The 12,500-nt window shown below is 45.1% G+C and overlaps 1 protein-coding gene across 2 annotated transcripts in view; it reads right to left on the reverse strand.

Annotated features, from left to right (window-relative positions):
* The window catches only part of LOC139569450 (protein kinase C beta type-like), a 154,187-nt gene that overhangs the window by 65,590 nt on the left and 76,097 nt on the right, over positions 1-12,500 (reverse strand). For both annotated transcript variants that reach the window (XM_071390977.1, XM_071390978.1), the window contains exons 10-13: positions 7,516-7,689; positions 6,675-6,766; positions 3,910-3,972; positions 80-218 (exon numbers count right to left, since the gene is read on the reverse strand). In XM_071390977.1, the coding sequence (XP_071247078.1) occupies positions 80-218; positions 3,910-3,972; positions 6,675-6,766; positions 7,516-7,689 (468 nt within the window). The remainder of the gene's footprint in view (positions 1-79; positions 219-3,909; positions 3,973-6,674; positions 6,767-7,515; positions 7,690-12,500) is intronic.

A 12,500-nucleotide genomic window follows, 5' to 3' on the forward strand; every position in this document is an offset into this window, starting at 1 on the left:
CACACACACACACACACACACACACACACACACACACACACACACACACTCCTCACACACACACACACAACCCCCCTACCTCAGGAGCGATGTAGTCTGGGGTCCCACAGAAGGTCTTGGTGGTGACACCGTCCAACATGTTCTCTTTGCACATCCCAAAGTCCGCGATCTTGATGTGTCCCTCTGCATCCAGCATCACGTTGTCCAGCTTCAGATCCCTACAGGAGACAACACAGAGACAGACTATCTTAATGTGTCCCTCTGCATCCAGCATCACGTTGTCCAGCTTCAGATCCCTACAGGAGACAACACAGAGAGACAGACTATCTTAATGTGTCCCTCTACATCCAGCATCACGTTGTCCAGCTTCAGATCCCTACAGGAGACAACACAGAGAGACAGACTATCTTAATGTGTCCCTCTGCATCCAGCATCACGTTGTCCAGCTTCAGATCCCTACAGGAGACAACACAGAGAGACAGACTATCTTAATGTGTCCCTCTGCATCCAGCATCACGTTGTCCAGCTTCAGATCCCTACAGGAGACAACACAGAGAGACAGACTATCTTAATGTGTCCCTCTGCATCCAGCATCACGTTGTCCAGCTTCAGATCCCTACAGGAGACAACACAGAGAGACAGACTATCTTAATGTGTCCCTCTGCATCCAGCATCACGTTGTCCAGCTTCAGATCCCTACAGGAGACAGCACAGAGACAGACTATCTTAATGTGTCCCTCTGCATCCAGCATCACGTTGTCCAGCTTCAGATCCCTACAGGAGACAACACAGAGACAGACTATCTTAATGTGTCCCTCTGCATCCAGCATCACGTTGTCCAGCTTCAGATCCCTACAGGAGACAACACAGAGACATACTATCTTAATGTGTCCCTCTGCATCCAGCATCACGTTGTCCAGCTTCAGATCCCTACAGGAGACAACACAGAGACATACTATCTTAATGTGTCCCTCTGCATCCAGCATCACGTTGTCCAGCTTCAGATCCCTACAGGAGACAACACAGAGACAGACTATCTTAATGTGTCCCTCTGCATCCAGCATCACGTTGTCCAGCTTCAGATCCCTACAGGAGACAACACAGAGACAGACTATCTTAATGTGTCCCTCTGCATCCAGCATCACGTTGTCCAGCTTCAGATCCCTACAGGAGACAACACAGAGAGACAGACTATCTTAATGTGTCCCTCTGCATCCAGCATCACGTTGTCCAGCTTCAGATCCCTACAGGAGACAACACACAGAGACATACTATCTTAATGTGTCCCTCTGCATCCAGCATCACGTTGTCCAGCTTCAGATCCCTACAGGAGACAACACAGAGAGACAGACTATCTTAATGTGTCCCTCTGCATCCAGCATCACGTTGTCCAGCTTCAGATCCCTACAGGAGACAACACAGAGAGACAGACTATCTTAATGTGTCCCTCTGCATCCAGCATCACGTTGTCCAGCTTCAGATCCCTACAGGAGACAACACAGAGACAGACTATCTTAATGTGTCCCTCTGCATCCAGCATCACGTTGTCCAGCTTCAGATCCCTACAGGAGACAACACAGAGAGACAGACTATCTTAATGTGTCCCTCTGCATCCAGCATCACGTTGTCCAGCTTCAGATCCCTACAGGAGACAACACAGAGACAGACTATCTTAATGTGTCCCTCTGCATCCAGCATCACGTTGTCCAGCTTCAGATCCCTACAGGAGACAACACAGAGACAGACTATCTTAATGTGTCCCTCTCCATCCAGCATCACGTTGTCCAGCTTCAGATCCCTACAGGAGACAACACAGAGACAGACTATCTTAATGTGTCCCTCTCCATCCAGCATCACGTTGTCCAGCTTCAGATCCCTACAGGAGACAACACACAGAGACAGACTATCTTAATGTGTCCCTCTGCATCCAGCATCACGTTGTCCAGCTTCAGATCCCTACAGGAGACAACACAGAGACATACTATCTTAATGTGTCCCTCTGCATCCAGCATCACGTTGTCCAGCTTCAGATCCCTACAGGAGACAACACAGAGACAGACTATCTTAATGTGTCCCTCTGCATCCAGCATCACGTTGTCCAGCTTCAGATCCCTACAGGAGACAACACACAGAGACAGACTATCTTAATGTGTCCCTCTGCATCCAGCATCACGTTGTCCAGCTTCAGATCCCTACAGGAGACAACACAGAGACAGACTATCTTAATGTGTCCCTCTCCATCCAGCATCACGTTGTCCAGCTTCAGATCCCTACAGGAGACAACACAGAGAGACAGACTATCTTAATGTGTCCCTCTGCATCCAGCATCACGTTGTCCAGCTTCAGATCCCTACAGGAGACAACACAGAGAGACAGACTATCTTAATGTGTCCCTCTGCATCCAGCATCACGTTGTCCAGATTCAGATCCCTACAGGAGACAACACAGAGAGACAGACTATCTTAATGTGTCCCTCTGCATCCAGCATCACGTTGTCCAGCTTCAGATCCCTACAGGAGACAACACAGAGAGACAGACTATCTTAATGTGTCCCTCTGCATCCAGCATCACGTTGTCCAGCTTCAGATCCCTACAGGAGACAACACAGAGAGACAGACTATCTTAATGTGTCCCTCTGCATCCAGCATCACGTTGTCCAGCTTCAGATCCCTACAGGAGACAACACAGAGAGACAGACTATCTTAATGTGTCCCTCTGCATCCAGCATCACGTTGTCCAGCTTCAGATCCCTACAGGAGACAACACAGAGAGACAGACTATCTTAATGTGTCCCTCTGCATCCAGCATCACGTTGTCCAGCTTCAGATCCCTACAGGAGACAACACAGAGAGACAGACTATCTTAATGTGTCCCTCTGCATCCAGCATCACGTTGTCCAGCTTCAGATCCCTACAGGAGACAACACAGAGACATACTAGACTCTCAGACAGAAGGGTAACTACAGGAGACAACACAGAGACATACTAGACTCCCATTAGTTCCTGCCAAGGCTGATGAGTATCTCTGTCAGAGATGATGGTGTGATGAGTATCTTTGTCTGAGATGATGTTGTGATGAGTATCTCTGTCTGTGATGATGTTGTGATGAGTATCTTTGTCAGAGATGATGTTGTGATGAGTATCTTTGTCTGAGATGATGTTGTGATGAGTATCTCTGTCTGAGATGATGTAGTGATGAGTATCTCTGTCTGAGATGATGTAGTGATGAGTATCTCTGTCTGAGATGATGTTGTGATGAGTATCTCTGTCTGAGATGATGTAGTGATGAGTATCTCTGTCTGAGATGATGTAGTGATGAGTATCTCTGTCTGAGATGATGTAGTGATGAGTATCTCTGTCTGAGATGATGTAGTGATGAGTATCTCTGTCTGAGATGATGTTGTGATGAGTATCTCTGTCTGAGATGATGTTGTGATGAATATCTTTGTCTGAGAAACTGTGATGAGTATCTTTGTCAGAGATGATGTTGTGATGAGTATCTTTGTCAGAGATGATGTTGTGATGAGTATCTCTGTCTGATATGATGTTGTGATGAATATCTCTGTCTGAGATGATGTTGTGATGAGTATCTCTGTCTGAGATGATGTTGTGATGAGTATCTCTGTCTGAGATGATGTTGTGATGAGTATCTCTGTCTGAGATGATGTTGTGATGAGTATCTCTGTCTGAGATGATGTTGTGATGAGTATCTCTGTCTGAGATGATGTAGTGATGAGTATCTCTGTCTGAGATGATGTAGTGATGAGTATCTCTGTCTGAGATGATGTAGTGATGAGTATCTCTGTCTGAGATGATGTTGTGATGAGTATCTCTGTCTGAGATGATGTAGTGATGAGTATCTCTGTCTGAGATGATGTAGTGATGAGTATCTTATGACTTGAAGACTCACCTGTAAATGATTCCTTTCAGATGAAGGAAGAACAATCCTATGGCAATCTCTGCTGCGTAGAACCTGAGAGAGAGAGAGAGAGAGAGAGAGAGAGAGAGAGAGAGAGAGAGAGGGGAGAGGAGAGGAGAGGAGAGGAGAGGAGAGAGAGAGAGAGAGAGAGAGAGAGAGAGAGAGAGAGAGAGAGAGAGAGAGCAAGATATAGAGAGAGAGGAGAGAGGGAGAGGGAGAGAGGAGAGAGGGAGAGGAGAGAGCAAGAGATCGAGAGAGGAGAGGAGAGGAGGGGGATGAAGGTGTGTCTTTTGTCTTTTTTTATTACATACAGTATATTATTACATACTTATAGTATATCTGATAAGATCAACAGGACGTAGCAAACATGTCCGTGTGAGTTCGAACGGCCCAATCACATATCGACCCCTCAAACCTACGCTCAAAGACAGAGGTGAGGAGATGCCCGAAAGATGCCATTTCCTTCCCCAGTCAACACGGCCGTGAACACATCTGGACGAGAGGAACACCTACGTGACAATGCCGTCCGCGTTGACTACAGTTCAAAGCGTTCGACACTATAGTTCCCTCCTAGGTGGAGACCGAGCTCAGAGCCCTGAGCCTGGAACGTCTCCCTCTGCAAACTGGATCCAGGACTTCCTGACGGGAGTCACTCCTCAGTCCTCTGCTGTACTTCCTGTTCAGCTACGACCGACTGTGGCTTTGCACCGCACACCAAACACCGTCATCAGGTTCGCTGACGACACCGCGGTTGTAAGGCCTGATTACCAACAACGACGAGTATAGGAAGGGAGCCTATAGGGAGGGAGCCTATAGGGAGGGAGCCTATAGGGAGGGAGCCTATCGGGAGGGAGTCTATAGGAAGGGAGCCTATAGGGAGGGAGCCTATAGGGAGGGAGTCTATAGGGAGGGAGCCTATAGGGAGGGAGCCTATAGGGAGGGAGTCTATAGGGAGGGAGTCTATAGGGAGGGAGCCTATAAGGAGGGAGCCTATAAGGAGGGAGCCTAGGGAGGGAGTCTATAGGGAGGGAGTCTATAGGGAGGGAGTCTATAGGGAGGGAGTCTATAGGGAGGGAGCCTATAGGGAGGGAGCCTATAGGGAGGGAGCCTATAGGGAGGGAGCCTATAGGGAGGGAGCCTATAGGGAGGGAGCCTATAGGGAGGGAGTCTATAGGGAGGGAGCCTATAGGGAGGGAGCCTATAGGGAGGGAGTCTATAGGGAGGGAGCCTATAGGGAGGGAGCCTATAGGGAGGGAGTCTATAAGGAGGGAGCCTATAAGGAGGGAGCCTATAGGGAGGGAGCCTATAGGGAGGGAGCCTATAGGGAGGGAGCCTATAGGGAGGGAGGTAAGTGAACTGGCATTGTGTTGTCGTCGTGACAACAACCTCTCCCTCAACGACAGCAAAACAAAAGGAGTTGCTTATTGACTTCAGGAAGCGGAGGGAGGGAACATTCCGCGATCCACATCAACGGGACTGTCTTAGAGAGAGTCACGAGTCTTAGAGTTCCTCGGCGTTCCTCGGCGTTCCTCGGCGTTCCTCGGCGTTCCCACATCACAGAGGACTCGTCGTTGATCAACAACATCACAGCATCTCTACTTCCTAAAGCGGCTGAAGAAATTTGACACGCCGTCCCGGGTCCTCTCCAAATACTACCGCTGCACCATCGAGAGCATCCTGACTGGTTACATCACGGCCTGGTCAAGGAATTGCTCCGTCCACGACCGCGAATATTTATAATGCTATTTCTGACTTCTGTTGACTCCACAACATGGCGGATATCTGTATGGTGGCTGAGAGCCGTACTCAGATTATAGCATGGTGTGCTTTTGCCGTAAAGCTTTTTTGAAATCTGACACAGCGGTTGCATTAAGGAGAAGTTTATCTTTAATTCTATGTGAAACAGTTGTATCTTCTATCAACGTTTATGATGAGTATTTCTGTAAATTGATGTGGCTCTCTGCAAAATTCACCGGATATTTTGGAGGCAAAACATTACTGAACATAACGCGCCAATATAAACTGAGATTATTGGATATAAATATGACCTTTATCGAACAAAACATACATGTATTGTGTAACATGAAGTCCTATGAGTGTCATCTGATGAAGATCATCAAAGGTTAGTGATTCATTTTATCTCTATTTCTGCTTTTTGTGACTCCTCTCTTCAGCTGGAAAAATGGCTGTATGTTTTTTGTGACTAGGCGCTGTCCTCAGATAATCGCAAGGTATGCTTTCGCCGTAAAGCCTTTTTGAAATCGGACACTGTGGTGGGATTAACAAGAAGTTTATCTTTAAAATGGTGTATAATACTTGTATGTTTGAGGAATTTTAATTATGATATTTCTGTTGTTTTGAATTTGGCGCCCTGAGATTTCACTGTTGTCGAGAAGATATAGCCTCGTTGTTGTTATTTTAATGTATTGTTAAATATTTCCTTAATTAACTCATCCTGAACTGCATTGTGGGTTAAGGGCTTGTAAGCAAACATTTCACGGTAAGGTCTACACCTGTTGTGTTCGGCGCATGTGACAAATAAAGTTTGATTTGATTTTGATTTGATTTGATTAATGGCTTAGGGCTCGATTTGGGATTGGACCTGTATACTCTGTAAACTCACACAGTGTGTGTGTGTGTGTGTGTGTGTGTGTGTGTGTGTGTGTGTGTGTGTGTGTGTGTGTGTGTGTGTGTGTGTGTGTGTGTGTGTGTGTGTGTGTGTGTGTGTGTGTGTGTGGCGGTGTGTTTATACTCACACAGCGTGAGGTTCCTTGAACTTGCCGACATGCTGGATCTGATACATGAGGTCTCCTCCGTTGATATACTCCATCACAAAATATAACCTGTCCTGGAGAGAGAGAGTGTGGGGAGAGATAAAGAAAGAGAGAGAGAGAGAGAGAGAGAGAGACAGAGAGAGAGACAGAGAGAGAGAGAGAGAGAGAGAGAGAGACAGAGAGAGAGACAGAGAGAGAGAGAGAGAGAGAGAGAGAGAGAGAGAGAGAGAGAGAGAGAGAGAGAGAGAGAGAGAGAGAGAGAGAGAGAGAGAGAGAGAGAGAGAGAGAGAGAGAGACAATAGAATAGATAATTTGCACATAATTTGTGGTATAGATATCCCTCTAGTGGTGTGGGGGCTGTACTTTGGCAAAGTGGGTGGGGTTATATCCTTCCTGTTTGGCCCTGTCCGGGGGTATCATCGGATGGGGCCACAGTGTCTCCTGACCCCTCCTGCCTCCAGTATTTATGCTGCAGTAGTTTGTGTCGGGGGGCTAGGGTCAGTCTTTTATATCTGGAGTACTTCTCCTGTCTTATCCGGTGTCCTGTGTGAATTTAAGTACGCTCTCTCTAATTCTCTCCTTCTCTCTTGGAGGACCTGAGCCCTGAGCCCTAGGACCATGCCTCAGGACTACCTGGCATGACTCCTTGCTGTCCCCAGTCCACCTGGCCGTGCTGCTGCTCCAGTTTCAACTGTTCTGCCTGCGGCTATGGAACCCTGACCTGTGGTACCTTCTTACCTAGCTGTGTGTGTGTGTGTGTGTGTGTGTGTGTGTGGTGTGTGGTGTGTGGTGTGTGTGTGTGTGTGGGTGTGTGTGTGTTTACCATGGTCTGGAAGCAGGAGTGGAGCTGTGTGAGGAAGGGAGGTTTCCCAGACAGGGCCAGCACTCTCTTCTCCACCATGGTACACTCCACATCGTCATCCTGAATCACCACATCCTTCTTCAGGATCTTTATGGCGTACAGCTCCTCTCTGTTCTTATGTTCTGCTAGCATCACCTAGAGGGAGAGAAGGGGAGGGGAGGGGGAGAGGGGGAGGGGAGGGATGAGGGAGAGGGGGATGGAGAGAGAGGAGGGGGAGAGGGGGGAGGGGAGGGAGAGGGGGAGGGAGAGGGGGGAGGGGAGGGAGAGGGAGAGGGGGAGGGAGAGGGAGTGGGGGGGGGGGGGGGAGGGAGTGGGGGAGGGGGAGGGAGAGGGGGGAGAGAGGAGGGGAGGGAGAGGGAGGAGGGAGGATGGAGAGGGGGAGAGGGGGGGAGAGAGAGGAGGGGGAAGGGAGGAGGGAGAGAGAGAGGAGGGGGAAGGGAGGAGGGAGAGAGAGAGGAGGATGGAGGGAGGGAGAGAGAGGAGGGGAGGGAGGAGGGAGAGGGAGAGAGAAGGGGGAGGGAGAGGGGGAGGGAGGAGGGAGAGGGGGAGAGAGAAGGGAGGGGAGGGAGGAGGGGGGAGGGGGGGAGAGCGGGAGGGAAGAGAGGTGGAGAGAGAGGGAGAAGGGAGGAGGGAGGGAGAGGAGGGAGGAGGAAGAGAGAGAGGAGGAGGGAGGGAGGGAGAGGAGGGAGGAGGAAGAGAGAGAGGAGGAGAGCGGGAGGGAAGAGAGGTGGAGAGAGAGGGGGAAGGGAGGAGGGAGGGAGAGGAAGGAGGAGGAAGAGAGAGGAGGGAGGGAGAGAGTGAGAGATTGGCAGCAGTCAAGCAATTCAGAAACATATTCTTTATAATCAAGAAATCTGGGGAAACATCTGTTCACAATCACACCTCTAGGACAAACACACACACACACACACACACACACACACACACAGGGATGGACGATTCACACTCATCGTCATCGGGTTCTGTTTCCGTGGCGATGGACCGAGGCCAAGAACACATCCTGGCTACGACAACAAACGGAACTCAGAGACCTGGACTCTGCTCAGACTTTTCTCTCCAAGGTCAGACACAAACCTCTTGGAACCGAGGAAGACCCTGGAGGAAACTTTATATTTCACTGTGTGTGTGTGTGTGTGTGTGTGTGTGTGTGTGTGTGTGTGTGTGTGTGTGTGTGTGTGTGTGTGTGTGTGTGTGTGTGTGTGTGTGTGTGTGTGTGTGTGTGTGTTTGTGTGTGTGTGTGTGTGTGTGTGTGTGTGTGTGTGTCCATATGGTGACAGTGTAACTATGTAAATACAAACTCAATAAGAGTTTCAGAGAGGAGACCATCTGTTCCTCAACCTCCTCTATCCTCTCTATCCATCCCTTTCTCTCTCTCTTCTCTCTCCATCCCTTTCTCTCTCTCCTTTCTCTCTCTCTCCACCCCTCTCTCTCTCCTCTCTCTCTCCATCCCTTTCTCTCTCTATCATCCCTTTCTCTTTCTCTCCTCTCCATTCCTTCTCTCTCTCTCCTCTCTCTCTCTAGCCATCCCTCTCTCTCTCTCTCCTCTCTCTCCATCCCTTTCTCTCTCTTCTCTCTCCATCCCTTTCTCTCTATCCATCCCTTTCTCTTTCTCTCCTCTCCATTCCTTCTCTATCTCTCCTCTCTCTCTCCATCTCTTTCTCTCTCTCCTCTCTCTCCATCCTTTTCTCTCTCTTCTCTCTTTCTAAATCGACAAGGAGATAGCTATAGTGACATAACAGTACATTAAGATGGGTTCTCACTACGTAATAACAATAGTGACATAACACTATATTAAGATGGGTTCTCACTACGTAATAACTATAGTGACATAACACTACATTAAGATGGGTTCTCACTACGTAATAACTATAGTGACATAACACTACATTAAGATGGGTTCTCACTACGTAATAACTATAGTGACATAACACTACATTAAGATGGGTTCTCACTACGTAATAACTATAGTGACATAACACTACAGTAAGATGGGTTCTCACTACGTAATAACTATAGTGACATAACACTACAGTAAGATGGGTTCTCACTACGTAATAACTATAGTGACATAACACTACATTAAGATGGGTTCTCACTACGTAATAACTATAGTGACATAACACTACAGTAAGATGGGTTCTCACTACGTAATAACTATAGTGACATAACACTACATTAAGATGGGTTCTCACTACGTAATAACTATAGTGACATAACACTACATTAAGATGGGTTCTCACTACGTAATAACTATAGTGACATAACACTACAGTAAGATGGGTCCTCACTACGTAATAACTATAGTGACATAACACTACAGTAAGATGGGTCCTCACTACGTAATAACTATAGTGACATAACACTACATTAAGATGGGTTCTCACTACGTAATAACTATAGTGACATAACACTACAGTAAGATGGGTCCTCACTACGTAATAACTATAGTGACATAACACTACAGTAAGATGGGTTCTCACTACGTAATAACTATAGTGACATAACACTACATTAAGATGGGTCCTCACTACGTAATAACTATAGTGACATAACACTACAGTAAGATGGGTTCTCACTACGTAATAACTATAGTGACATAACACTACAGTAAGATCGGTTCTCACTACGTAATAACTATAGTGACATAACACTACATTAGGATGGGTTCTCACTACGTAATAACTATAGTGACATAACACTACATTAAGATGGGTTCTCACTACGTAATAACTATAGTGACATAACACTACATTAAGATGGGTTCTCACTACGTAATAACTATAGTGACATAACACTACATTAAGAAGGGTTCTCACTACGTAATAACTATAGTGACATAACACTACAGTAAGATGGGTTCTCACTACGTAATAACTATAGTGACATAACACTACAGTAAGATGGGTTCTCACTACGTAATAACTATAGTGACATAACACTACATTACGATGGGTTCTCACTACGTAATAACTATAGTGACATAACACTACAGTAAGATGGGTTCTCACTACGTAATAACTATAGTGACATAACACTACATTAAGATGGGTTCTCACTACGTAATAACTATAGTGACATAACACTACAGTAAGATGGGTTCTCACTACGTAATAACTATAGTGACATAACACTACATTAAGATGGGTTCTCACTACATAATAACTATAGTGACATAACACTACATTAGGATGGGTTCTCACTACGTAATAACTATAGTGACATAACACTACATTAAGATGGGTTCTCACTACGTAATAACTATAGTGACATAACACTACATTAGGATGGGTTCTCACTACGTAATAACTATAGTGACATAACACTACATTAAGATGGGTTCTCACTACGTAATAACTATAGTGACATAACACTACATTAAGATGAGTTCTCACTACGTAATAACTATAGTGACATAACACTACATTAAGATGGGTTCTCACTACGTAATAACTATAGTGACATAACACTACATTAAGATGGGTTCTCACTACGTAATAACTATAGTGACATAACACTACATTAAGATGAGTTCTCACTACGTAATAACTATAGTGACATAACACTACATTAAGATGGGTTCTCACTACGTAATAACTATAGTGACATAACACTACATTAAGATGGGTTCTCACTACGTAATAACTATAGTGACATAACACTACATTAAGATGGGTTCTCACTACGTAATAACTATAGTGACATAACACTACATTAAGATGGGTTCTCACTACGTAATAACTATAGTGACATAACACTACATTAAGATGGGTTCTCACTACGTAATAACTATAGTGACATAACACTACAGTAAGATGGGTTCTCACTACGTAATAACTATAGTGACATAACACTACAGTAAGATCGGTTCTCACTACGTAATAACTATAGTGACATAACACTACATTAGGATGGGTTCTCACTACGTAATAACTATAGTGACATAACACTACATTAAGATGGGTTCTCACTACGTAATAACTATAGTGACATAACACTACATTAAGATGGGTTCTCACTACGTAATAACTATAGTGACATAACACTACATTAGGATGGGTTCTCACTACGTAATAACTATAGTGACATAACACTACAGTAAGATGGGTTCTCACTACGTAATAACTATAGTGACATAACACTACATTAAGATGGGTTCTCACTACGTAATAACTATAGTGACATAACACTACAGTAAGATGGGTTCTCACTACGTAATAACTATAGTGACATAACACTACATTAAGATGAGTTCTCACTACGTAATAACTATAGTGACATAACACTACATTAAGATGGGTTCTCACTAAGTAATAACTATAGTGACATAACACTACAGTAAGATGGGTTCTCACTACGTAATAACTATAGTGACATAACACTACATTAAGATGGGTTCTCACTACGTAACAGCTATAGTGACATAACACTACAGTAAGATGAGTTCTCACTAGATGGTCAAACTGCAAAAATTGTCTATATCGTACAAATTTATGAAAAGAAAAATGTGTTTTTTGGTCTTAATTGAGCTATAATTAAGCTATAAGCATGTCATAGGGAGACATAACAGCTTTATAAAGCTATAATCATGTCATAGGGAGTTCAAAACCCCTTTATAAAGCTATAAGCATGTCATAGGGAGACATAACAGCTTTATAAAGCTATAAGCATGTCAAAGGGAGTTCATAACACCTTTATAAAGCTATAAGCATGTCATAGGGTGTTCATAACAGCTTTATAAAGCTATACGCATGTCATAGGCAGTTCATAACAGCTTTATAAAGCTATAAGCATGTTATAGGCAGTTCATAACACCTTTATAAAGCTATAAGCATGTCATAGGGAGTTTATAACACCTTTATAAAGCTATAAGCATGTCATAGGGAGTTCATAACAGCGTTATAAAGCTATACGCATGTCATAGGGAGTTCATAACACATTTGTAAAGC

Source organism: Salvelinus alpinus, chromosome 1, assembly GCF_045679555.1.
Source record: "Salvelinus alpinus chromosome 1, SLU_Salpinus.1, whole genome shotgun sequence".
Classification (NCBI taxonomy): Eukaryota; Metazoa; Chordata; class Actinopteri; order Salmoniformes; family Salmonidae; genus Salvelinus; species Salvelinus alpinus.